The sequence below is a fragment of the Eutrigla gurnardus genome (genome assembly GCF_963514095.1).
Source record: "Eutrigla gurnardus genome assembly, chromosome: 14".
Classification (NCBI taxonomy): Eukaryota; Metazoa; Chordata; class Actinopteri; order Perciformes; family Triglidae; genus Eutrigla; species Eutrigla gurnardus.
The window spans coordinates 11,440,169-11,463,558 of NC_139937.1; the positions used below are offsets into that span (position 1 = coordinate 11,440,169).

General features: G+C 43.7%; 2 protein-coding genes across 3 annotated transcripts in view; one reads left to right on the top strand and one right to left on the bottom strand.

Moving 5' to 3' along the window:
* atad2 (ATPase family AAA domain containing 2) overlaps positions 1-23,390 on the top strand; it is a 255,552-nt gene that overhangs the window by 57,146 nt on the left and 175,016 nt on the right. The window lies entirely within an intron of this gene.
* zhx2a (zinc fingers and homeoboxes 2a) lies at positions 111-22,338 on the bottom strand. 2 transcript variants are annotated; one of them, XM_084026989.1, is made up of 12 exons: positions 22,127-22,338; positions 7,840-8,322; positions 6,833-7,510; positions 6,462-6,674; positions 5,508-5,987; positions 5,266-5,350; positions 4,890-5,075; positions 3,752-4,173; positions 2,716-2,968; positions 2,440-2,599; positions 2,014-2,133; positions 111-1,472 (listed from the first exon to the last, which is right to left on the bottom strand). In XM_084026989.1, the coding sequence occupies exons 2-11, from the start codon at positions 7,930-7,932 to the stop codon at positions 2,016-2,018; spliced, it is 2,688 nt and encodes an 895-aa protein (XP_083883115.1). In that variant the 5' UTR covers positions 7,933-8,322; positions 22,127-22,338; the 3' UTR covers positions 111-1,472; positions 2,014-2,015. The 2 variants fall into 2 exon arrangements, with proteins under 2 accessions (XP_083883115.1, XP_083883114.1); XM_084026988.1 differs by having other exon boundaries at positions 21,898-22,338.

A 23,390-nucleotide genomic window follows, 5' to 3' on the forward strand; every position in this document is an offset into this window, starting at 1 on the left:
CAAACTTGAAATGCACAAAATGATGTTCTACTTAAACAAACAAGCGATCTTAATCAGTCACACTGGACCTGGTCCAAACCCAGATTTTCATAATACAATTTACACTGGAAGACAGTTGGTTGTGTGTTTATTGAGTTACAGCAGATTTAAAGTAGAAAATGAAAAATGCAAGCGTTTTTCCATTCTAGCCAACCGATTGTACAGTATCCCAGATACTTGTCTGAACATGAAACTAAAGCAGCAGCAGCAGCAACAGACATTCAGCCAGCAAACAGCCATACACCTGCTGTTCAAACCAGGGTTAAGTTCGTTTTCTTTTTCCTTTTGCTGCACAAATATTGCAAGCGTTTGCAGTTTGACCCATAAATCACAGATATCCCTTTAAATCATTCCTGAAAAATGAGTTGTTCAACATGAAAATTGTTGAAGCACATGCAAGAAGTTCATGACAGCTTTGGCTGTTGATATTCCAATTTTTTTTGTCGTTGCCATTTTTCAGAAAATCAGCACAGGTCTGACCATTTTGACTAAATCCAATCCAGCTTTGAACAGAAAACAGGACTAGATAAGCCATGGGGTGCGTTAACATATCGCAGGAGCCTCAGATTGTTCATCATGCGTGAAACACGTTCTCCAGAATGTTCTTGACAAGTTCAGTCGAGACTATTTGTGTTAAGTGATGAGCTGAACTCATCGTTGGTTTTGTACCAGTTCTGAGACGGACAGCAAATGTCATAAGACAGCAGAAAAGGCAGCATGGTGCAATCAAACAGACACTTCCCTCTATGTGATCAATCATTTCTATATCATATTACGTGTTCAGATTGCCCAAAAACACCATCACTCCTTCTAGCTGCCCCTCAAGCACCTCGGAGAGATTTTCACCTTTGTCAGTGTAACTTTTAAGAGTCGAGAAGACGCTGCAAAAGAAAAGTTAGTTTCCCAAGTGGCCTAGTATGCAAATGTCTATCACTAACGCAGAGATATATGCAATTGCCATCAAAGACTACTCTTAATGAGTCGTGTGCAGGTGTGATTTTTTAACAAAAAATAGGACTTATTTTCAGCGAATAACACACTATCATACACTTTGATCTTTAAACAACAACAAAAAACATTCCAGGTTTTAGGGCACCAGTGATTACTTTTTTTATGTAACAAAACTTGCCCTCTCAGTAAAACTGTACAAACTTTTTTTTTTTTGTAAAACAGAAAAATATTTACAAGGGTGCTTCTTTAAAAAAAAGGAGAAAAAAAAAAGTGTAGTAGTAAGAACAATGCATCAAGTCCAGCTTTGGCACTCCTCTTAAAGTGAGCATCGGCACCACAAATCAGTGCTTTAACAGTGGAACTCCAACGTCCGCGGCGCTTTGTGACGACGACAACACAGACAGTTAAATCACTGGTTCCACATTCAGTCATCGAGTCGGCATATGATGGTCCTTGACTCAGCGGTCAATGATTCAGTCGACCTGGAAGGGAAACCAGACAGAGCAGGTTTTAATCAATGTCCTGCCTCTCTGTTCAAAGGAAGTACACCTCATTGTTTTATTAACATCGTTGCCAGATTACAATTTGAACAGCTGAAAATTCAGAAATACCAAACGGTTAACCTTAAGGGCTGGATGTGAAAATATATATTTTGCATATTGAGTGAAAACACTTTATTGGATACTAAAAAGGTTTAAATTCTAATAAAAAGCACTAGAAATGTAACAGCCTTTGTTCTGCCTCCCTGTGACAATAACAATGTGTCTACATCGTTGATGTTAATGATGGTGTGGGTACAAATATCATCCTGCCTTCCCAGCATGCCATCTTTTTTGAAGGGCCAATCAGAGGTAATTACACCATAATAACTTCCTGGGTAGCTGGAGACTGCAGCTGTGGATTCTTAAAGGAACAGTTTATTTATCTGTTTTTTTTTTCCAAGCCAAGTCACAGTAACAAAACGGCCGATGCTTTTCCCAGTTTCTCAACACTTTAGAGGGATATTTCACCAATACGACCTACTATCAACTAGTGACCTTCCCAGGTTGCTCCAAGGTCAGAACTTCAGTGTCTGTTGCCAGCTTCTGTCTTTCCACTCCCGCTTCACTCTCCTCCCCCACTGCCACAGTCACCTGGACCCACCTGGCAAGGAACAGACACAAAGCTTAAACACTAACAAACTCCTTTAAGGAACTACAAACACAGATTTTTATGTGCACATTAAATGGTTTCAATAGAATGGAGTAATAAAGCATCCACAACTTGTGATGCCCATATGGTGCTGTATTTTTAGACTGTTTTCACAACAAAAAAAATCTTAAAATAACTCCTCAGATATTAAAAAAAAAATCAAATATTGGCAGTGAGCTGATCTTTTTTTGTCTGCATAACATCTCACATAAGAAAATAAATATAGGATGAAAGATCCGCTTCCCTCTCTCCACCCACCTCCCTTTGTCCGCAGTGCTGGAGCTGGTCTGGTCCGGTCTGGTCCGGCTCAGGTCTGTCACACTGTGGGCTAATCTGCCAGTCAACCACTGGACTTTGTCTTTGTCGGACAGCCGGGAGTGCTCTGTAGCAGGAGCTGAGTTCTTGCCAGCCTCCTCCACTGCACCAGAGAAGACAAAACACAAAGTCAAATAAGGGTATAAAAAAACACTTGACACATCAAATTGTGAAAAAATTGAATAAAAATTCCACTCCAAGTTCTCTTCTGAAACTCACCTTTCACGGCCTTGACTTCCACGGAAACACTCATTTTTTTTTCAGATCCCTGGCCGTTCTGTTCCTGGCCTTCTCTCTGCCCCTCTACAGGGTTTTGGTTTTGGAAACTTTCCATCCAGTCTAGAGGTTCGCCGTTCTTCAGTGCCGAGCGGTGGTCCTTGAACCAGCGGACAATGTCGGTGCGTCCGAGGCTGGTTTGGAGCTCTAGCTGGCTGTACTCCTCAGGAGATGGCCACTGAGTCTTACAGAACATCTGTCAAGACACATTATGTGACCAAACACAAAAGAGCCGTTTGTGAGACCGTTCAAATACACGAGGAGGGGCCAGCAAGGCGGACGTGCAGACAGACATGTCTCTGGCCATGGCTTTCTCCAGCAGGGAGGCAAAATAAAATGCTTAATTGGGCGTGTGTAAAAAAACTAACCCAAAGCTCCAAACTCAAGGATCAGTTATTGGGTCAAGGAAAAGTTAGCTTGTGCCGTGCTTTTCTATCAAGGGCACATTGTGTGCATAGCATCCTGCTCACGGTTGAGAGACACTAATAACTGATCAACAATGAGTTGCGAAATGTACAAATTTAGCATGCTATTGTTAGCATTTGGTTCAGTGAGTACAGCCTCACAGAGCTACTAGCTGCATGGCTGGAGACGGTCAGTGTTTGCTTTCTGACATTTCACCCTATGTAGATAGAATTGTATTCATGGAAACAATGTGAATACAACAGTTAAAAGCAGTTGCCTCTATTGCTTCCATTTGCACATTCTTGCCATATTTCCACTCGTTATAAAAACGGAGAAGCACTTCACAGGGGCTCACAGGAGTGTAGTTGACTGCCACCTTTAACAATTCAGTTCAGTTCAAATCTGGACATGTAGTGTCAATCACACAGCTTTTCCTCAGGCACTGGTGCAATAGCAGCACCACCCCATGTATTCATCTTCATATCATTATAGCTTGCATCGTATTTTTAACTCTTGTCATATTTTAATATATTGTCATGTAACCAGAGTTGATGTTTTCATCAGCTTTACTCACCTCTCTGAGAAGGCTGAGGGAGCGGCTGGTGATGGGAGCCGGGCTGGTGGAGGCCGACAGGATGGGAGGATGGGGAGAAGAGGAGGAGGAAGAAGAAGTGAGGATGGGAGGCGATGCTGAGGAAGAGAGGTTTGGTGGATGAGGGGAGGAGACAGCGAGCACAGGAGGGGAAGAGGAGGAAGAGGAGGAGGAGGAGGAGGAGGAGAGGACAGGGGGATGAGGAGAGGAGCGTGTAGGTTTCCCGTCGTGCTCTCGATGTGAAGTCCCATTCAGCATTGCTCCCGGCCAGTCTGCTCGGTCCTCCATGTTCTTTGAAGACATGGTGAGTAAAGCCTTCTCCATGTTGTCCCTCAGCGCCCGGCGCTCTGAAAACCAGCAGTCCACTTCTGTCTTGGACAGCCTGGTCTCCTGGGCCAGTTGGTCTGCAGCAGAACAGTTCAGTGGATCAGATGAGCCAAGTTACCTCCATGTGGAAGGTTTTTTGGAAACCTGGGAATTCACTCTCTCTCCAGGGGACTTAAAATGGGCTCATTAAAACATTTCTGCTATTCCTGTCTGCAGGAACCCAGCAGAGAAAGGCCTGCAGCTCCTTTGGGGTGAAAGAATATTAAGTCACGTGCTGTGAACTAGTATAAATAGAAAAAACACTATTGGACTTCTTAAAGTAAATTTAACTTGAAAGTTACAGGGTGGGGGTATTGAATTTGACAGGTACACGACCAACGAAATCTCGCTCAATTTAATCCCCTTCATTGATATTTTAATCAGGACTTTAAACGTTAATACAACAATTTATTATTTTTCTCTTCTTCACACCGTCAAAGGATCCTAAAAATAGATGAGTGGCAAGCCGATTTAGTGATTCATTGGCTACCAACCTGCAGGGCGGCGGTCTTGTGTTTCTGTAGGTATGTGCTCACCTCAAGTATCTGTATTCAGGACTGGGATCACCAGCAAACGATCGGATGGAATAACATTTGTTTGACTTACAGACAAGCATTCAGTACAGCTGAGTGGCTTCTTGTCACTCTTATGTGATATAATGAACCAAATTGCAATGCTTTCCATCCAAAGCCTTGGGTTTTATGCATTTAAGTTCATTTGAATAATTAGTGAGATGGTTGGTAGAAGGCTTTACCTAGCTCTGCCTCTGTCAGAGTCCCGCTCCTCTGAAAACTCTCCTCCAGTGCCTTCAGCTGCTCAGACGACTTCCCCTTCACCCTCTCCAGCAGGGGAAACTGGCTGGGGACCGCTTTCTTTACAGGATCGCCTTTGGGTGCCGCCGTCACCTCTGCTTTCACCAGCACTGGGGGTGGAGGAACGCCTTCAAGAAACACAGAGAGAGGAACTTGCTTATGATTATTTTCACGGGTTATTGATATTACTAAATAACACAGCACATAACGGGTTTAGCAATTTAAAAACGGCCTCTGAGGAACTTCATCCCGTTTAAAACCACCGACAGAAAGATTAATCACAGGGTGTTTTATCATTTTAGATAATCTCGAAGGTACCTTTGAGATTAAGGAGCCTCTGTTCACTGAACCACTTCTTTATCTCTCCTCTGGACAGCCCGGTGGTCTCGATCAGCCTGTAGATCTATCACATGACAAGATGCAACAGAAAATGAGACAAACAAGTGTGGGGCTTTATCAGTGGCAGTGGTGTGTTAAAAAAATAAAGAAATAAGAAATGAGAAATTAAAAGACCTTCTAAGACATGGCACAAAAATGTCATTTCACTCACTTATTCTTACCTCATCTTCCTCGGGGAAAGGACACTGTGTGTAGCTGGACCTCAGTACTGATAGCTGCTCCGCTGTCTTGTTGTGGTCAACTGTAAAACTCAGCACTTTGGGCGACACCAGCTTGGAGGTGACCACGGGCACCGAGGTGGTCTGAATGATGGAGGGTCGTTTGCTCTCCGTGACGATCATGGGGGAGGCCAGGGGTCGTTTGAGCGACTGCGCCACCTGGTTAGCCACAGTGAGCGCCAGCGGTGCACAAGTGACGGTGCTGACTCCGTTCGCTACAGGAGTCAGCACCAGGCTGGTCTGTCCCAGGAGCTGACAGGGGAGGGACTGCAGGACCGAGGCCGCCGACTGCATGGCTTTGGAGGCTGCAGTGGGGCCACACAGGTTGGATGACTGGGAGTTGAGCTGAGGAGTCACCACGGTGAAGGTCTGAGGCACGGAGGAAATTGTACCGTTGAACATTTTCTTCCTGGCTTCTTCCACCTGTCAAAGAAGGAAAGCACTTGTTATACTTTTAAGAAGAAACCCTTATATCTGCTAACTTCTCGAGAATGTAACTTTAAAGCAACGTGAAATACAAGTGAAAATTGTGTATAATTTAAAAACATGGCTCAAACAAAAGCCCACAGCCTGATCACAGGTTATCACAATGGACAATTCTACTTAGTATACTTGTGTTTTGAGCTATAATTTGCTTTAGTGTGAAATAACATGATAGGATAGCCAGGTTAAAATGCAAGCCAGGCTAATTATTCTCAATATTTGGAATCTGAATGCAAGTTAATTAAGGTAGTAATCCAGTTTCTATCATCACTATTCATTTTTTTAGTATCTAGGACACCAGATGATACCCTATTTGAGCGTCTCAGTTTTAAAAGCGACCTGGTAAAATACACTACTAAAATACACAGAGAACTGAATGAGTGCCTCAAACATCGTCATTACTCCAATTCCTACCTCCTCAGGCGACCAGCTAATACCCTGTTTGAGCCTCTGTGTGGTGAACCAGACTTTGATTTGCTCCTCTGGATGTTTGGAGGCTGCGGTGAGCCAGGACAGCTCAGCCTGTGTTGGGTAGGGGAATTTGTTGAAGGAAGAGATGAGCGTCAGGTTGTCGTCGAGCGAAGGATTGTATTTGGTTGTGTTGAGGGGCACTGCGATCTTCGGCACCTGAAATTATACAGGAAGCATAAGTGTATAGAAAACATAAAATGTAACAAATGGTAACACTTTATTTTAGGGGTCTGTAATTTCCTTAATAATGTCAGAAGATAATCCTTAAAGGACTATGAAGAAGACTAGTTTCCTTCCTCCACTGGGTGTCCTACCTGAGTATAGTTTAGAGGCCGCTGTAAGGAAGGCATGATGTGAGAAAGGCCTTCTGCTTTGAGGAGATTCGACTCAGGGATGATGACCGTCCCGTTCACGTTGACCGCTGTGAAAGGTTTCTTGGCCAACTCCGTCCGTTTATTATCCGGCGTCATTGTTTTTGGTTTACCGATCTTGACCGTGGTGGGTTTGCTGATTGGCAGGGTGCCTAGTCCCTCCCCTTTGCCAAAAATGGTGCTGGAAGTGTTATAAATTGCATTGTTACTGAACCCCTCTATTGTCTGTTCCAAGATTGTCTGATTATTCATTTTGATGCGCTTGAATTTAAAGTTGCTCTCCCCTGGGTGACACCTCTCGTTGTGTTCCGTCAGGGTGTCGAACTTCTTTGTGTTGAAGTTACAGACAGCACACAGGTACAGGGGGTTGAGGATGACATTAGGGTGGTTGGCGTCGACGTGTTCTTTGAAAGTGTTGAGGTTCTGTGTGGAGAAGGGGCAGTATTTACACTCGTAGCCGCCCTGCTGTCTCCGCTGAGGCTTGGAAAGGTCTGGCGGCTCGGTTGCTGGTTTGTCTGGAGCCGTGGGAGGGTCTGAGACCTTTCCCATCAGGTCTAGATTTGCCTCTGTTGAGAGATCCGTTTCCATAGGCCCCTCCTCAGTATGGTTCTCGGTTGTTGTCTGGAAGAAGGACATTTTTGAAAAGGACACTTTACTAGAAATGACATTTGCATGTATTCCATGTTTACATTAAACACACTGCATCAATATATTAATTGTCATCTCATAGATTTATGAATTGAACACATCAACTGAAATACAAGAGAATGTGAAATAAAAGATCAGTGTAAGTGCAGTGTAATACACAACTATTTTAATAACACATTAAGAACTGTTTTCATATGACCATGTACATTAAAAAAAATATAAATCAATCCAGGAAAGTGTGAAACCTTGTTTATTTAGTTAATCCTATTAAACCAGGCCAGGTACAGACATTAAAAGAGTACCTCCATGTCCTCCTCTGCGTCATCATCCAGCTCCACCATTGTCTGCTCCGGTCGGATCATCAAGGGAGTGGAGGCCTTCCGACGACTGGACATGATAATGGATCTTGGGTTTGCCTGTGTGGACAGCTGCCCTCACTTGGTGCCTGTGCTTGGCCAGTGACGATATTAAGGAGGGTGATGTGCCCAGGGTGCAGAATGAAGGACTGCTATCACAGAGGGGTGATTGGAGTCCCGGCTTTTACTGGGACCCAGATATAGGCCTGTGCTCTCTTTTCTATCAGGAGAGGGAGCGAACACAGAGCAGCGAGCAGCCAAGGAGTCTAAAGAACGGTATTCCTCAGGGGTGGGATTAGTGGCTGGAGCGAGAGGAGGGCAGTGGAAGGTGAAAGTCTGGTAGAGATGGGACTGCTATGTAGTGTAGGCCGCTGACAGCGTCAGCTCCAGTGCTGGCCAGCCTCCTGGAACTTCATGACAGGATGCGACCTGGATGGAAGAAGGAAAAGAAGAACCAGAGCAGAAAAATGACTTATTATGAACATTGGATGGATCATTTTCATTTTGGACTTTTGTTTAAAAACCCTTATGTAAAATAAAGGCATCACAGCATGTCAACATCATTAGTAATAGAACCACAAATTACATATTTACCACTGTACTAGTACTGTTTCTGGGAATCACCACTGGAAGTCATGAATTTAGGAAATGAGCTCCGTTCGCTGTGTGTGTGTGTGTGTGTGTGTGTGTGTGTGTGTGTGTGTGTGTGTGTGAGTGTGTGAGTGAGTGAGTGAGTGAGTGAGTGAGAGAGTGAGTCAGTGAGTGAGTCAAATATTGCATGTATTGTTCCTATAACTACTAGCTCTGGCAACTTCCCATTTGTCACACATTTGTAACGTTTTGCACACAGATTCATTGATTAATAATGGTTAATTCACAACGGAAGCCTTAGTTCAACAGCTCTTGATTTTTTTCTGTGTTGTGTGATTTCTGTTATGTTTATTATTTTATTTTGTTTCCCATACATTGATTTATTTGTGGCGGCCCGCCAGAATATCAACATTGACTGCCACATATACATTTTTTTTTTAACCATTTCAAAATGGGTCCCCCCGATTCCGCTCTCTCTCGGACCCGTGAATAGCCCTCCTCTCCGTGAACACTCAATGCTCATGCGCAGGAAGGATCGTTTTCCCCGCAGAGAAGACGGCTGATTTAATTCCTGAATAAAATCAAACTTTGCTACAAGTAGGTTGTGGAGCAGTCACTTAATGTGTAGCAATGGAGCACTCACTGTATATATTTTTTCAGTTATTTGACACAAAGTGTTGGCAATGGAGCACAGTATATTTTTCAGTTATTTGAAAAAGTGTAGCAATCGAGCACTCAGTGTTTATGTTTTTCCCTTATGACACAATGTGACAAATAACTGAACAATATATACAGCTTCGTTGCTTCACAAAGTACTTGCCAATTAAAATATACAGTGGAGCACCTTATCTACAGTGGTATTATTTAATAATTGATTTAAGAAATTGTGTGTGCCCCCCGGGGAGCTACCACCACAAATAGAATCTGATCCTGTGGGAAGCACTGATGTATATAATGTTAATCTTTTTTATCTATCTAATGTGGTGATGGCAAAACAACAAGGCATATTAGTTGGATACATTAGTATTAGGCCAACTATTCACTGGTCAGTAATACATTCTTGTGTCTATTTATGTAAATATTTATTATCATCACATTATCATCACACTTTGATAGCGTTGGTTTGATAGTGTAACTGGTATGCAAATATATGCAGCTGACAGGTCTGGAGGTGTGAGTAAGACAAGTTGTTCTGAGAAATATTGACTAATCATGAATCAGATTGTACAAAGTGTGAATAGATTGATAAACCAGAGACAAAAGCAGCTTGAATATCTTAAAAGCCAAGAGAAGCTTTGCTTCGGGTTCCGTTAAAATGATAACTCCACGAAGAGAAATAAAGAAAGTAAAAATGAGGAGAGAGTCAGTAGTCGAAACTTTCCAGGGATAATATTGTGATGAGAGGAGAGAGAAAAGCTTAACTGGCTGAAAAAGTCTATTGATATTCTGGAGGCCTCTTGCTGAAGCTTCAAACTCATATTCACATGAGTAAAAATCAAATGAGTCGATGCAGCATTGACGCTCTTCTATCAAGACATAATGAGGTTCCAGAACATCAAGTCGGCACAGACACAGGAAAGTCTTCTACCTCTCCTGTACACGAGACTACTTAAATATGTGATGCATACAAGTTAATTATTGACACACGGTTTGGGTTTAACCCCAGCATACAAAAATCCTACTTATCAGTATGATTCATTTTTAAGTCTGTACATGCTGTAAAAGAGTGGGGCTACAGTAAAAAAGTAAGTCAGCCCATCAGGTGATGAGGGTACTTTGTACTCACACCAAAGTGTCACACACTCGTTTTGAGTCTCTCCGACAGAAAATCATTAAATCACATGACAACGTACCTTTCAAGGTACAAAGGCTCGTGTTCGATAGTCGACTCATTGTCTCGAGATATCTCAACTCCTCATAGAATCCACTCAGGCATTATCAGAATGCAGACTCATTGCCATGGTGTCTCTATAGCAACCGTGGATGTAGAGCTGTAGTCAAGTAGCTGCTACATCCGTGTCACTGGCAGAGACTGTATATGTACAGGGACGACCATAACACCCGTTTTTGTTGTATTAAGAGACAACGGAAAACAGAAATCTTGCTGAAGGTCATGCAGGCCATCTTGAAAGCCAAGGAAACCCCATTTCTTCAGTTTCACTCCCTGAAGGTTGATGGGAAAGGTAAAGGAACAGTCACAAGAGAAGTTTTTCCAGATTAATCAGAGCTAATTCTGAGCAGCACATGAACAGTTTCTCAGGTAGCAAGGTTAAGCGCTTCCTGATTATGCTGCTATTATTGGGTGCTGTATAGCTGAAGACCGTGAATACGGCAGGTTACATAATCATTCTGTCCCACATTATCGCTCCGTCCCTTAAAGTCTGTCCGAAATCCAATGATGTAGTCAACATCTGGTAAGAAGGAGCTGGTGATGCATCTGTCAGCTGCATCTGAAGTGCCACTATACACGACCTGCTGAACTTCTGCTGTCTCCCTGCTGACACAGCCTGAACACTGTGTGTGCTGATGGGCCACAGTGGCTGGATGAGGATCCGACTGTGAGCTCGCTGAATTTTTTTCGTTTTTACCTCCTACTGGTGTGTTGAACCCACACAAGTACAGGGAAAGTCTATGAGCAGTTCCATTTATGCAACAACCACGGCTGTGGATACAATTGTCTTTTTAATGTGACTTTTGTGATCAGATGTGCCAGGTCAGAACTCTGCTGTGTCCGCATTCATGTGTCCACATTTGTCACTTCACATGTGATTGGATAAATTGGGTTGGATACACATTTCCTCTAAATTATGGTAACAGTCCAGTTATTTTTCCTGCTTACGCTTCCTCCCTGCAGTATTAGTAGACTTGTTTTATAGAACAATAGCTGCAAACAAAGCATGTAAAATAAGCTTTTATTTTGAAGCAGCAAAAACAGGAAATGTTGGGTTTTTGTTAGCAGTAACATGACTCAGACAGGAGGTCTCCAACCCCTGGTTTTCACCCTCTCTTCGCTTTGCTCTCCTTGGGAGAGGAACCCCAGTGTGCGGGGAAGAGGATATGAGACTTACCTGTGGGAGTTGTACGGATTGTGCCCACATCTCACTAAGACCTAACTCAATGGGAGCCCCGTCACCTTGGCATGGGGCCAGGCTGATCGGATCACAACGAGAGAAGGAACCGATCTCGGAGCATACGGACCCGACACTTAAGTTCACCCTGGCATGAACGCATGACAAGGTTTGCAATGGAAAGTCAAGTGTAACCACAGCAATGCAACTGCAATATAGTTCAACAATGTCATTGCTGTCAACTCATAAAAGCTGCAAACGGGTCCAATAAATGCCTATTGAATAATTGATTGAAAAAGGCACGTTATCGTACACATCATCTAAACAGCTCTGCCGTTTGAGATGTTGCAGGCGAATTAAAACTTGTGTGAGCTGACTGCCTCAAACAAAGGGAAAAGCCTGTGCAAAGAGTGCTGAACACTGAGGATACACTGGCACAAAAATCCTCTTCCTCAGTCTCTTCACTCTATCAGGAGCAGCAGCAGGAAGAGGGGCACTGGCTACTGGGGAGCACTGAACGCCATCACGGAAGAAATAATTGGTACAGTGTGTGATTAATAACCATGGCAATATGAAACGCTTTTCGCCAGTCACAGTAACTTTATCAAAATAATTACTACGATACCTTCATAATTACCTTACTAACAGGCTCAGTCTCACCGACAGAAAATAATAACTTGGTGTCCCCGAGAGACAAATCTTATTCTTTGAACTGTTGGTTGTAAACATCTCAGATGTGGAGCTGAAAGAAATGTGTTCAAACTAACGTTTCCCCGACTGCTAATTAATCAGCCATCTGAGCCTCTCACGTAATTACTTTCACTTTGTTTCCAGTACAAACAATAATTGCACTCAAACTCGGCTGCTTTCATAACCAGGGTCAAACAGTCAGTCTCCCACCTTTCCGTTAGTGCGACTCACCTAGTCAGCCAGTTTGCGTCTGTGTGCACAGTGAGCTCTGTGCTGGAGCCACAAACTCCCTACTGTCTGGATGCTCATTAAACTTGTATGAATACCCAGCCTGGCAGCCCCTTGCCTGCCCGTCTGTCTGTATTTGCCAGTTGTCTGTCCGTCTGAGTGGTGCATTATATTAGTGTAGCTATCTTTCTGAAGGAGTTACCTTTAATGCTGGCAGGCAGCACATTCATTTATCAGCCCTGGCAGTAATCAGTTTATTCTACACGCTGGCATACATGCTGGAGGCAAAATCAATACAAACCCTTCATACCACTGAGTCTGGATAATGTATGAAGACAGACTGATGATCTAATACAACAGAAGTACAGCAGCGCTATAGGAAGGATATCTATCCAAACAGCAGCGAGAAGAGGATGAACAGATGAGTCACAGCAGCACTCTCCACTCAGCTCCTATTTCTGTGCATCATTGATGTAATCTCAAAGTGTAGTTGTTGGGGGGGGGGGGGGGGGGGGGGGCGTATATGACTCAGCCTCTCTGAAACTGGAAGTTTGGAAAGCCACTGTTAACAGAACACATCAATCTTAACTGAATTACCCTCTTGCCAATTGTCACTAGATACATATCTTTTGATTGATAGTGATGTAATTATGGGGAAACAGCTTGTTATGCATCACTACAGTAACTGCCGTACTGGTGACTCAGAGGTTAAGGTAAAAGGTTGCAGCTCTATATTCAGTGACACAGTAAGGAAAGCATAGGAAAGCTTGCATGTGCTCCACGGAGAATTGTAGCAAGTGCACACTGCCGATATGATATACAGAAAATATACAATTATGTAATGCATCCAGCCAGACTATTGGGGCTGTATGATTTCTGCAACGAGGAAAACACAAACGAAATCGCAGAATCTTTTTCCACCTAAGCTGAATGAATGGGTGTTTATATATCGTCTCCGCTGTGTTTACGGCCACGCCGTTTCACTCCTCTGTCAGTGTTTCACCGAGTCTCCACAGACACACACACACACACACACACACACACACACAGAAGAGGCCCTCGGAGACAGCAAGCGTACATCACACTCCACGACTGTAGCCCTGATTTCCCACTGGCAGTTTTCAGAGCTTCCCATCAAATGCCCCATAGGCAAACTGGCGTTGGCTTGGCGCATGATGCATCATTTAGCAGCCCAGCAAGTTTCACTTTATTTGATTAAAAAAAGCATAGCACAATGTTGTGTTACATAAAAAATCATTCATTTCAGTAAATTTGGAATATTTTATTCTTTTGAATCGTAGAAGTTGTATCAGGAGAAATTAAAAATGCAAAACACAGAATTTGGGAAACAATCAGGCGGATTTTATGGTGCCCTAGCAATGCACTGCCGAAAATGTAGAGAAACAGCCAACCAAGTGCCAGAGTTTTTCCGGCAGGCAGTCATCACAAACCCAAAGGCATGTAGAAGGCAACCTCTGCAGCTCCTGCACTTGAAGCCGTGCATGAAGCCCAAACCAGTCAGTAACACCAGGGCTCCAAAATAACAAGCACAACAACACAAGGAAACCGCACAGAAACCACAAGCTGAAGAAACGCTTGACTGCTACAGTGACATGACTTTTTCTGTTACATTAACTAAAACTTTAAAGCTCCATCACAAGTAACAAAAACATTGCGCCGAGGGAGGGTTCGCGTCGCTTTTTTGGCACTGCTGTGTGTGATGTGTTTTCGTTCCTGACTGCTCGGCCCAAAACTCAGCCACTGCAGTGAGGAGGAAAGTGTGTGTCTGAATTGTGTGGCTGAGGAGAAGCACCACCACCATTATCAAGACGTGTCCCAGCAGGGGTGGAAGAGGTGGAATTTCGGACCGTCGCAGAATTGATTTAAATCTCATCACGCGGCGCCTCTAGAGCAAAGCAGTGCTGCACTGTGTTTGAGAGCTTGGCATGTTCTGCATAGCAACAGAGCAGCACTACTTTTGCTGGACTGGGATAAAGAATAGATGTGGATAAATGATGAGAATGGTTGTTTTAACACGATCACCAACTAGTACTGGATTTCTGAGACTGGTGCTAATATTGAGTGATAAAAACGGTATATATATGTTTTACATACAGCCGTAACATAAACAAACATTAAATAAATCCAATAAATGTATCTCCCAAAATGTAACTACTCCTTTACATGTGTTTTATTAAAGAATTGTGACAAGATATGTACTATGTGGGACTTCTTTTTCCCCACAATTGAGAGAGTAATCTTGTCTCACTGGGGGACAAACTTATGGCGACACTAATGGTGTTTCTATATTGCCTCAAACATATTTTTGTACTGCAACTTCCTTGTTACTTATTGGCTGATGCTGATATATGTATCAGAGTGACAAAGCAAATTTTACGACACGCTCTTTCAATTGCACAAGATTTCAGTCACATCAGCAGATTTTCCAGTAAGTTGTGTATATTGCACATATTCACTTTTTTTCCCCAGATGAGCTCTTTTCCTCTCCAGTATTTTATTAAATCTTCTTAAAGGTGTACCAGAGAGGGACTACTTTCTCAATATCATACAACCAGCTATCAGCTTTTGGGACAAGTTGGACAAACTTTCTCCTTGAAGTGACAAGAAGCTAAACTGGTCATCACTAGTGTGGACTTATTCAACCTAGGAACACTGTAAGAGACACAGTGGCCTATATACAGTGATATGGAAACACTGCCAAGAAGACTACACTGCATCTTCTTCTTCCGTTTATTCTGGTTCATATAACATTGAACACAGACACTAGTCTCACATTGACAGACCTTTCTCACTGAACACACACACACACACACACGGACACCCACTCACACACCGTCACGCACACAAAGGGCAAGCTATAAAAATATCCAAGTGTCACCCACTCTGCTGCTGATGGTTGCGTTACTATGGGAACACTGTAACGAACAGTAAGCATGCGTGTGCACTTGTATCCAGGAGCCGAAACCCAGCAGAGGTCAATCAGTGTCACAACAGCAGCTATGTTTAAAATCCAGCTCACGTTTTCGGCACGATGGTAAGGTTCTACAATCTTTTAAATGCAAATGTAAAAATCTTTTACATTTTTAGCACTTCAGAATGACACATTCAGAGGTCACAAACATTGCGTAAGCCAGCGTACATACATGCAACACATGGGGGACTGCATCCTCAGGGATATTCCAGCATAATTAAAAATAGACCATTCTACATGAGGGTGAAACTAGGGTGGGCTCAGATCTTTGCATTGCCTGCTCAACATCAGGAATGCATATAATGTCACAGAAACACGCGTGCCCGTCTTAATTCAGTTTGTTGCTGCGACCCCATGTAAACTCACAAAGTGACCCCATGACGAAGAGCCAACACCTCCGCCAGCATTCACTTGATCTCAGGGCTGCGAGCGGGAATGAAAAGCAGATGGGGTGCGGCGGGACTGAGTTTCATTACAGCAAAAGGAATAACAAGGGTTAGCCATCCCTCCAGAACATTTTTATTTAGCTCCCTTGATGACGGCCTCCTTGACTTGAATTTGCTGTCCTATTTGCACTCCCTCTGTCCAGCTCTATGCTCCTCTCTTTCACTCTCCCTTATGGCGTTATACACAGACAGACAAATAGTCCCAACGATAACAGCACATTGCTCTCCCACGGAAACCTTAATCCTTAGTCAACTTTTAAGAGCTTAAACCACAAAAATGCTCTACAATGTTTTGGTTTGTGCACGGTATAATGTGTTTTTACTTACAGTAAATGCACTGTGGAACACAAGCGGAGTAGGGCAAAGGTCATCTCTTGCACCCAACCAGCAGCCTCCAAAATTAGGTCAACAATGACAAGGGAGGGGCTCTGCAAAACTTGTCCAATAGTTACAACACTGTAGTCACCGCAAAGGCAATGTGAAATAGCGTTCAGGTTAAATACGGCATATTGTCGTATAGAGTATATCGTTTACGTGCATGTGAATGCATGAAGAGGGAGAGAAGGATGTGTCACGAGTCCAAGAATGCCGTCTTTGGAGCTCTTTATTGTGCGTTTGTTAAGAGTCTCAGCGAGCATTTAGTGCTCCTGTATGGCCAGATTTCCAACCTGTCAATCTCTTCCTTCGCTGCAGTGGGTGTGGCTTGTGAATTGTCTCCAGCCTCTCCTCATTGGTCTCATGTTGGGAGGGGTGTGTCTGTACTGTGCCAGCGGCTGACGTGGTGCAGTGCAGAAGGCCTTTCAGTAAGCTCTCTCTCCCACCCCCTTTCCTTTTTTTCCAAACTTGAAATTTGGAGGACACAGTGGGATTGGAGAAGGGGGGGCTCCTCCACACACATGCTAACAGACATGAATGTATGTGCAAGGGTCTAAAAACGAACTTTTTCAATAGTTGCACATATTATGTTCAGGGGATCCAATTCAAACGTTCAAGTTCTAAAAGACTAGATGAGAAACGAGCCCTCTGACTGGATGTACATGGGGTAGTTTAAGAAATGCTTACACATGCAGAAGCTAACTGCTGTACAAACTGCTTTGCACCCGTGGACTTGCATTATAATCAATGCAGCAATAAAGCAGTGGTGTCTTTAATAAAATACACAGCTTATTAAATGACCGACTGCAGATACTAATGCTGGGGTTAGGGTAAACCCTAACCCACCAGTCCAAGCAAGGAAGCAAATAAAACGTCCAAAAATAACCAAATATTAGGGATGCAATACCAGTGATCGTGTCTAATACTGTACTCGTGTACTCAATACATTTTCATTTTCCAGGAATCCAACTAGCTCATGAGATAGCACACAGCCCTTTTCACCAAAAATGGACATGATATCAAAGTGGAAAATAGTATTTTACAGGTCAAGGTGCATGTTGGCTTTTATCCTCCATTGGCTTCTCAATTCTCTCTTCCTCCGTCACGAAGTGCAACTCAAGTGCCTCTTTTCCTGTATGCGTCTGTCTTTCTCAGACGTCACATGTACTCTCTCATACAGTGTTGATTTCACGCTCCCTCTCCTTCTGTCCCTATGTAACCCTTCAGCTCTGCCTCCTTAATTGTCTCCTTCCCTCCACCACGCTCTCCCTCTCAGCCCCACCTACAGGTGATGAGCTCATCTCTGTGGTTGCCTTAGTCACCTAACAACAGATCTGAGGAGCCGGTGGAGGCACAGCGGAGAGAGGACTTGAACTGAAAACACCGGAACGAAGAATGGCGTAGATGTCGGTGATGTCATCACAGAGCCCAGCTTAGCACGACAGGCCACGATGACAACAACCTCCGTTCTCCAGCCGGTGATGACTCAGCCCAGCGTTTAATCGACAATTATAAAAGCTTGGGATTGGATGCGTTAATGTGATGTGCCCTCAGGAAATGCTGGATGTTCCTAATGAATATGTGAAAAGCTAAAACTTGTTGGAGTCCACCATAGGTTAGTTAGCATGGCTCTAAATATAACATGATGTCTATAATAAGGTCTGGACTCAAGACAAACACAAAGATACAGGAAAAAAATCAACCACTCAGGGCTCGAAATTCACACTTGCACAGGAGCAAGTTCCGGCACGTGAATAATTGGAATCCCTCAGTTTCACATCACATTAATATTTATATCACTTTAATCACGATCTTTGGACATTCGGAGCCGAGTAGCAGCTGATCACGTCAGTCTGTGACACTGTAACATTAGCTAACGCAACGTTAGCTCTGCAGCTAAAGAGCGAGACTGAGCTGTCAATGGGATCAGCTTCAATGATATCTGATATATTCAGCTTTAATTGTCAGGTGTGGCTTACCAGTAGTTTCCCCATTATTGCCATATGTGTAAAACGCCATAGAAATCAGAACTGATATAAAATAATGGCACTTTTGCTTGAATGATTGGAATAATGAAAATTATCATTTTGTTCAACTAATGTAAACTACGGCTTTTCTAGACACAGATGAAATTTGACGGCAATTAAAATACTGATTGAGTAATGTCAGTGACTGTCTTCCACCTGCCCATTTGTTGAATTTACCAAAAACAAACATTTACCGTCAATCATCTGCTCCAGGTTAGTTCCAGATAGCAGTCAGAAACTCAGTCAGATCATTTCAAAAGATCATTTCAAAAGCTCTTAGCATGATTGGCACATGTAACATCTTGTGGTAAGATAACTGTCAACAATCAGATCTCACACATCATTTATTTGAATGATATCCGACTGTGGTGCACTTTCTTCGCTGTCAGACCACACCAATGGTTTCTATTTAAATGAATCTGACAGACTGAATCTTGTTCATTTTCCACCATCTGACTAGAGGAAACGAATAAACGCCTCTAGGAACAAATAGAGCGGATCACCTCACAGTTGGATGTTTTGGCTGTGACAGTCTAAGAGGTCACAGTACATTGAGAAACAACACATGGTTGAGCAAGACTGGAAAAATAGGTGATTCAGTGAAAGTGATTTATTTTCTATGACACTTCTTTAGAAGTAATAGCTGCAAAACTCCTTACTGTAACCAAAGCTAAAGATTTAAGTTTCCTTACCAAAATGCACACTCTTTCCTGCTGTCACAGTGCGGTGATGATGGGACACTCACTGATGTTATGGACAACGAGGTAGGGTGGCGGACATCTGTGCATTCGCTAATCCCTTGAGCAATACTGAGAATAACAATTTCCCCCCAAAATGTTTTTTTAAACACTGCCTTAATCTTGCATCTGTCAAAATGTAAAAACAATTCAGAAATGTCCTATATAACACAATGGGGATTTGAGATTGTTAACCGCTATATTCACCACTTCCTTCTAATACACTGACTTTGTAATGACCAACTTGTTTGGGCATGCAAAAAAACAAATAGTTTAATTTTATTTAGGTGGGTCGATGCATATATTAATTTGTTATATGCCTATTTTTGGCTGTATTCCCCGCAATGTCTGCAAAAAGAGATTGCCTGCACGATGCACTGAAAGAAACTGTGTGTCACATGAAATGTGACGATTTACTTTTATGAACAGAAACTCTTTTGATTGTTCAGCCACAAATGAAATCTGTGCCGGTTGTCATTTTAAATTACATAACATTATCTGTGATTTGGCAGATCACAGGTGCAAACCATGTGAAGAACAAACATGAGCCACATTTCTACTCGCGTGGAAAGAGCAAGAGTGCGTGGCTTAGTGAGTGAAGCCAAGTTTATACCCAGAGGAATTGCTGGTAACGGGTATGACAGGGGGGTGGGGGGGTAACTGTGCTGTGATCAAAACCACTTATATCTTTTATGGATTGGGCTCCGTTGGGCTGCGTTGATCAAAGGATGTTTAGAAATAACACATAGTAGGTCATCCCAGTATGAGGGAAATGTCGTTGAATCAACAAGATATTTCAACAGACGCACAGTAAGAGCGTGAATGTGATCTGGGTGACAGCTTTACTTAGAAAAGTAGCATCCATAATAGACACTGAATTCTATTCAATTAAATGATCCACCTGTAGGGACCTGTGGGGTGTAGACCCGCCAGAGGTCTGAAACGGTTCACTGTGGAACAGGTGTACTGAATTACAGCATAGTAGATCTGTGTCAGGGAGTGTTTATCACAACCCAGATAAGAAATGCTACTTTTATCTCAACCTGGCCCTTGGAGCCAGAGTGTCTCTGTTCTTGGAATTGTCCTAGTCAGATGCTACTTTTCCCTCTTGCTTATCATTTATATTGCCGTCATTACCAATACTTATGTGTACGTTGTTTGGGACAGACTCAAATCAAACCATTACTATCCCCACAGTACGCAACAATTACCGGCCAATAAATGGTAGGTGTATGCAAGTTGCGCCAACTTTTCCTCTCCAAATACCTCAATATAGGATATGAACCAATAAGTACTAATCTGATACCAGTGCTCTATTAGTCATAAATTGTAAATTGGCATCTCACTACACAAAACTCATTGTAATAACTTTCCTGTAAGGTAACGTGAGGTGAACGATTGCTCCGTTTATTTCAGAATAACAACGGACAAATAAAGTGTACCTGATGATGCGGATGGGTCAAGTAAGACACTAGATGTGGACAGTGTCAGCAACCAAACCAATACAGGGGATTTGGCAACGGTGCCTTGATAGATTGACAGGAGTCGACTGTAGGTGTACAGAAAAAAAATCTCCTAAAAAGCAATAAGATAAGGACTTGAATAGCATGCACTCAGGTCTGATGGAGACACATCTCCCAACTTACTGGAAAGTTAGTGAGCTTACATGGACTTTGGAGACATTTCATGGCATGGTCTCCCAACAATAAACTATATGACATAATACTGCATATGAAATGTACCATTACACAACACAGTAACGGAATACACCAGAAAGCTGTGTAGGAGGTAATACACATTGGCCTAGCAGAATTTCCCAGTTTGATGAGTACATGACATGTTTATGGGGTTTCTAATTATGACATGAGAGGCGTTTGATCCTCATCCTGTCCGTGTATGTTCACGTCTCTTCAGCCCTCTACAACATGTAAGATGCGACACGAACAACCACTAACCAGTCACAGGGTTTTACTGGGTGGACCGAGGACACGTTGACTCATACGCTGCCTACAGTCCGGGGCCGCTGGGTTCATTACCAAAGTTGATATTGTGAATAAAACAGAAACCACGCCTGACTTTTTATTTTTTTACAGCAGGATACAAGTCGGCTCCTATGCTACAGCACTGTGTGTGCGTCTATCCGTCTGCATGCAGTAAAAGCCGCGGTCTCGGGAGGGGAGGAGGCATCACCAGGGGTAACGTTACGCCTACATCACGGAGTCGCGCAAATCAAAGTCTATAAACAACGTCGGACTCCAAAAGTTGCGCTCAAACCCCCCGGTGCCGCTGAACGTGAGCGGGTACGGGCGGCGGCGGTGCTGACTTTAACGGCCGTTTTCCGCCCGGCCAACCCCGAGATGTGACAGCGGGGCGCGGGGAAGGAAAAACACACTCTCCCCCAAATGTTCCCCCTCTCGCCATCGACGTAACAACATGTCGGCAAAGGACGGCCATGTTTTGCTGGTTATGTCGACACGGGGAGGAGGAAAAGTAGACACGATGTTTCTCCTGCTCCGCGTTCCTCCCGCGACGTAGCTAAGTGAAACTTAAAACACGGGAAGGGGGACACGAAAATGTCCAATTAACAACTTGGCGGGACACATTGTCTCAAGCACGCAGGTGTAAATGGCAGGGGCAGGCAAAGTTCATCCGGCTAGACAAGTTAAAATATTTATACAGAGGCGTGTGGCTGTTAGGGAGACCGCGAGAAGGAAGCGCGAGCCAAGAGATGGGGCACAAAACAACTACACGCAGTCGTAACTTGAGGGACTTTTGAGGAGGAGGAGGAGGAAGAGGAGGAGGGGGAGAGAGCCGTTAGAAAAACAGAGGAAGAGTTTATCCGTTTCTTACCTGCCCACCGTTTTTGGCGCGATACTCAGGTAGTGCGGTACAATCCCAAAGCGACCGCTGAACACACGAAATAAGACGAAGCCGTTTGGGGGGTTTAGACGCTCTCGCGGCGGTCCGGTAACCGAGCAGACAACAGGCGACAGGAAAGAGAAAATTGGCGATCACAAGGAGGATCTACGCCAAAAGCCACATGATCGCCGACGTCAGAGTACGTATTTGCATGCCGTACCGGAGCGCCGGTGTCAGTCCGTGGCGGGTCCATGGTGTTGTTGTTGCCGCGAAAAGTTCAGAAGCAGGCGGGGGAAAGTGACACAACTGTTTAATCCCGACGACAGGAGGGGTGCTGGCGGCTCCACGAAGCGTGCCCGCCGGTGTAAAAATGAATGAAGTGCGCCTTGTTGCCGTCAAGTTGTCGCCCGAGCTGATGCCTCTCTGCCTGCCTCTGCGCTTGGAGCTAATTGAATATTAAAGTATCAGAGAAGGGGGGGAGGCGTCCGTTGCCCCCCGAAAAGTCCCACCCTTCCCTTCTTCGCCCCGCCCACCGCTCTGTATGCATGTGTATGTGATGCGAGGTGAGGAGCTGCTGCTGCTGCAGTGGAAGTGGAAGCCGCTCTGCAGCGGGGAAACGTCTTCCATCACGCACAGAAAAAACACCACAGTCACATCTGGTTCCGGGAAAAGGTTAGTCTGAGGTCGGCCGATACGCACACGTTGTGTGTGTGTGAGACAAACTGCCCTGAAATGACACGGCAGGAGGCCGCAGCGAGCACAACAGTGACATCTACTGGATCCTCGTGAGAATTGATTTTGACCTTGGCCCCATGCATGCATCAGATTCTTCATGGAGCTGTGGAGTCATGTACACAATCTGAACTGCAGTGAAGCTTCTTGGTGTTTATCAGACTCAACGTCAGACTTGCAAAACGCTGTGTTTGAATGCGTGAATGTGTTGCATAATCGCTTGCAGCGTGTAGGCTGATCTCCTCAAGTGCGTTCCTTGCAAACCTGAGCGTAAGGCAAGGTGTATTGTGTTTGGTATTTGAACTGGTGCATGATTGGTATTCTCATTTTATCACTTTAAATATCAAGAATGGCCCCAAGGATAGGAATTCCAGTTGCCGACCACAAAAGGTGATAAGTTAAAAAATTGAGAGAAAGTATCATCATTATTTGTCTCGTAGCCAGCTTGTTCATTTTCAGATTGATCAAAAGTAGCAGCGCCGTCTCTCAGACCAAAACATTGAGGAAAATTGTCGGACTAAATAAAACCAAAAAAACATAAAAGGAAAGCCGTTGTCCAACAATATTATGAAGGGAAAATGGCGACACATCAGAAGATCAAGAGCAGGTTTTTTCTCCAACCTTGTTTTGAAAGGCTATCCTACCTCCAGAATGTTTTACCGTGTTTTGTTGATCCAGCTTTTCCCATCTCTTCTGGCCCTGACATCAAAACCTCTTATGAAGGTTAATACTTTGTAAAAAAGGAAACCTTT

Excerpts from the sequence above, each read along its gene's own strand:
- zhx2a (XM_084026989.1), bottom strand. The coding sequence starts at position 7,932 with ATGTCCAGTCGTCGGAAGGCCTCCACTCCCTTGATGATCCGACCGGAG. Across the intron at positions 6,675-6,832 it reads GGCCTCTAAACTATACTCAG|GTGCCGAAGATCGCAGTGCC; the intron begins GTAGGACACCCA and ends GTATAATTTCAG. Across the intron at positions 4,174-4,889 it reads TCTGACAGAGGCAGAGCTAG|ACCAACTGGCCCAGGAGACC; the intron begins GTAAAGCCTTCT and ends GTTCTGCTGCAG.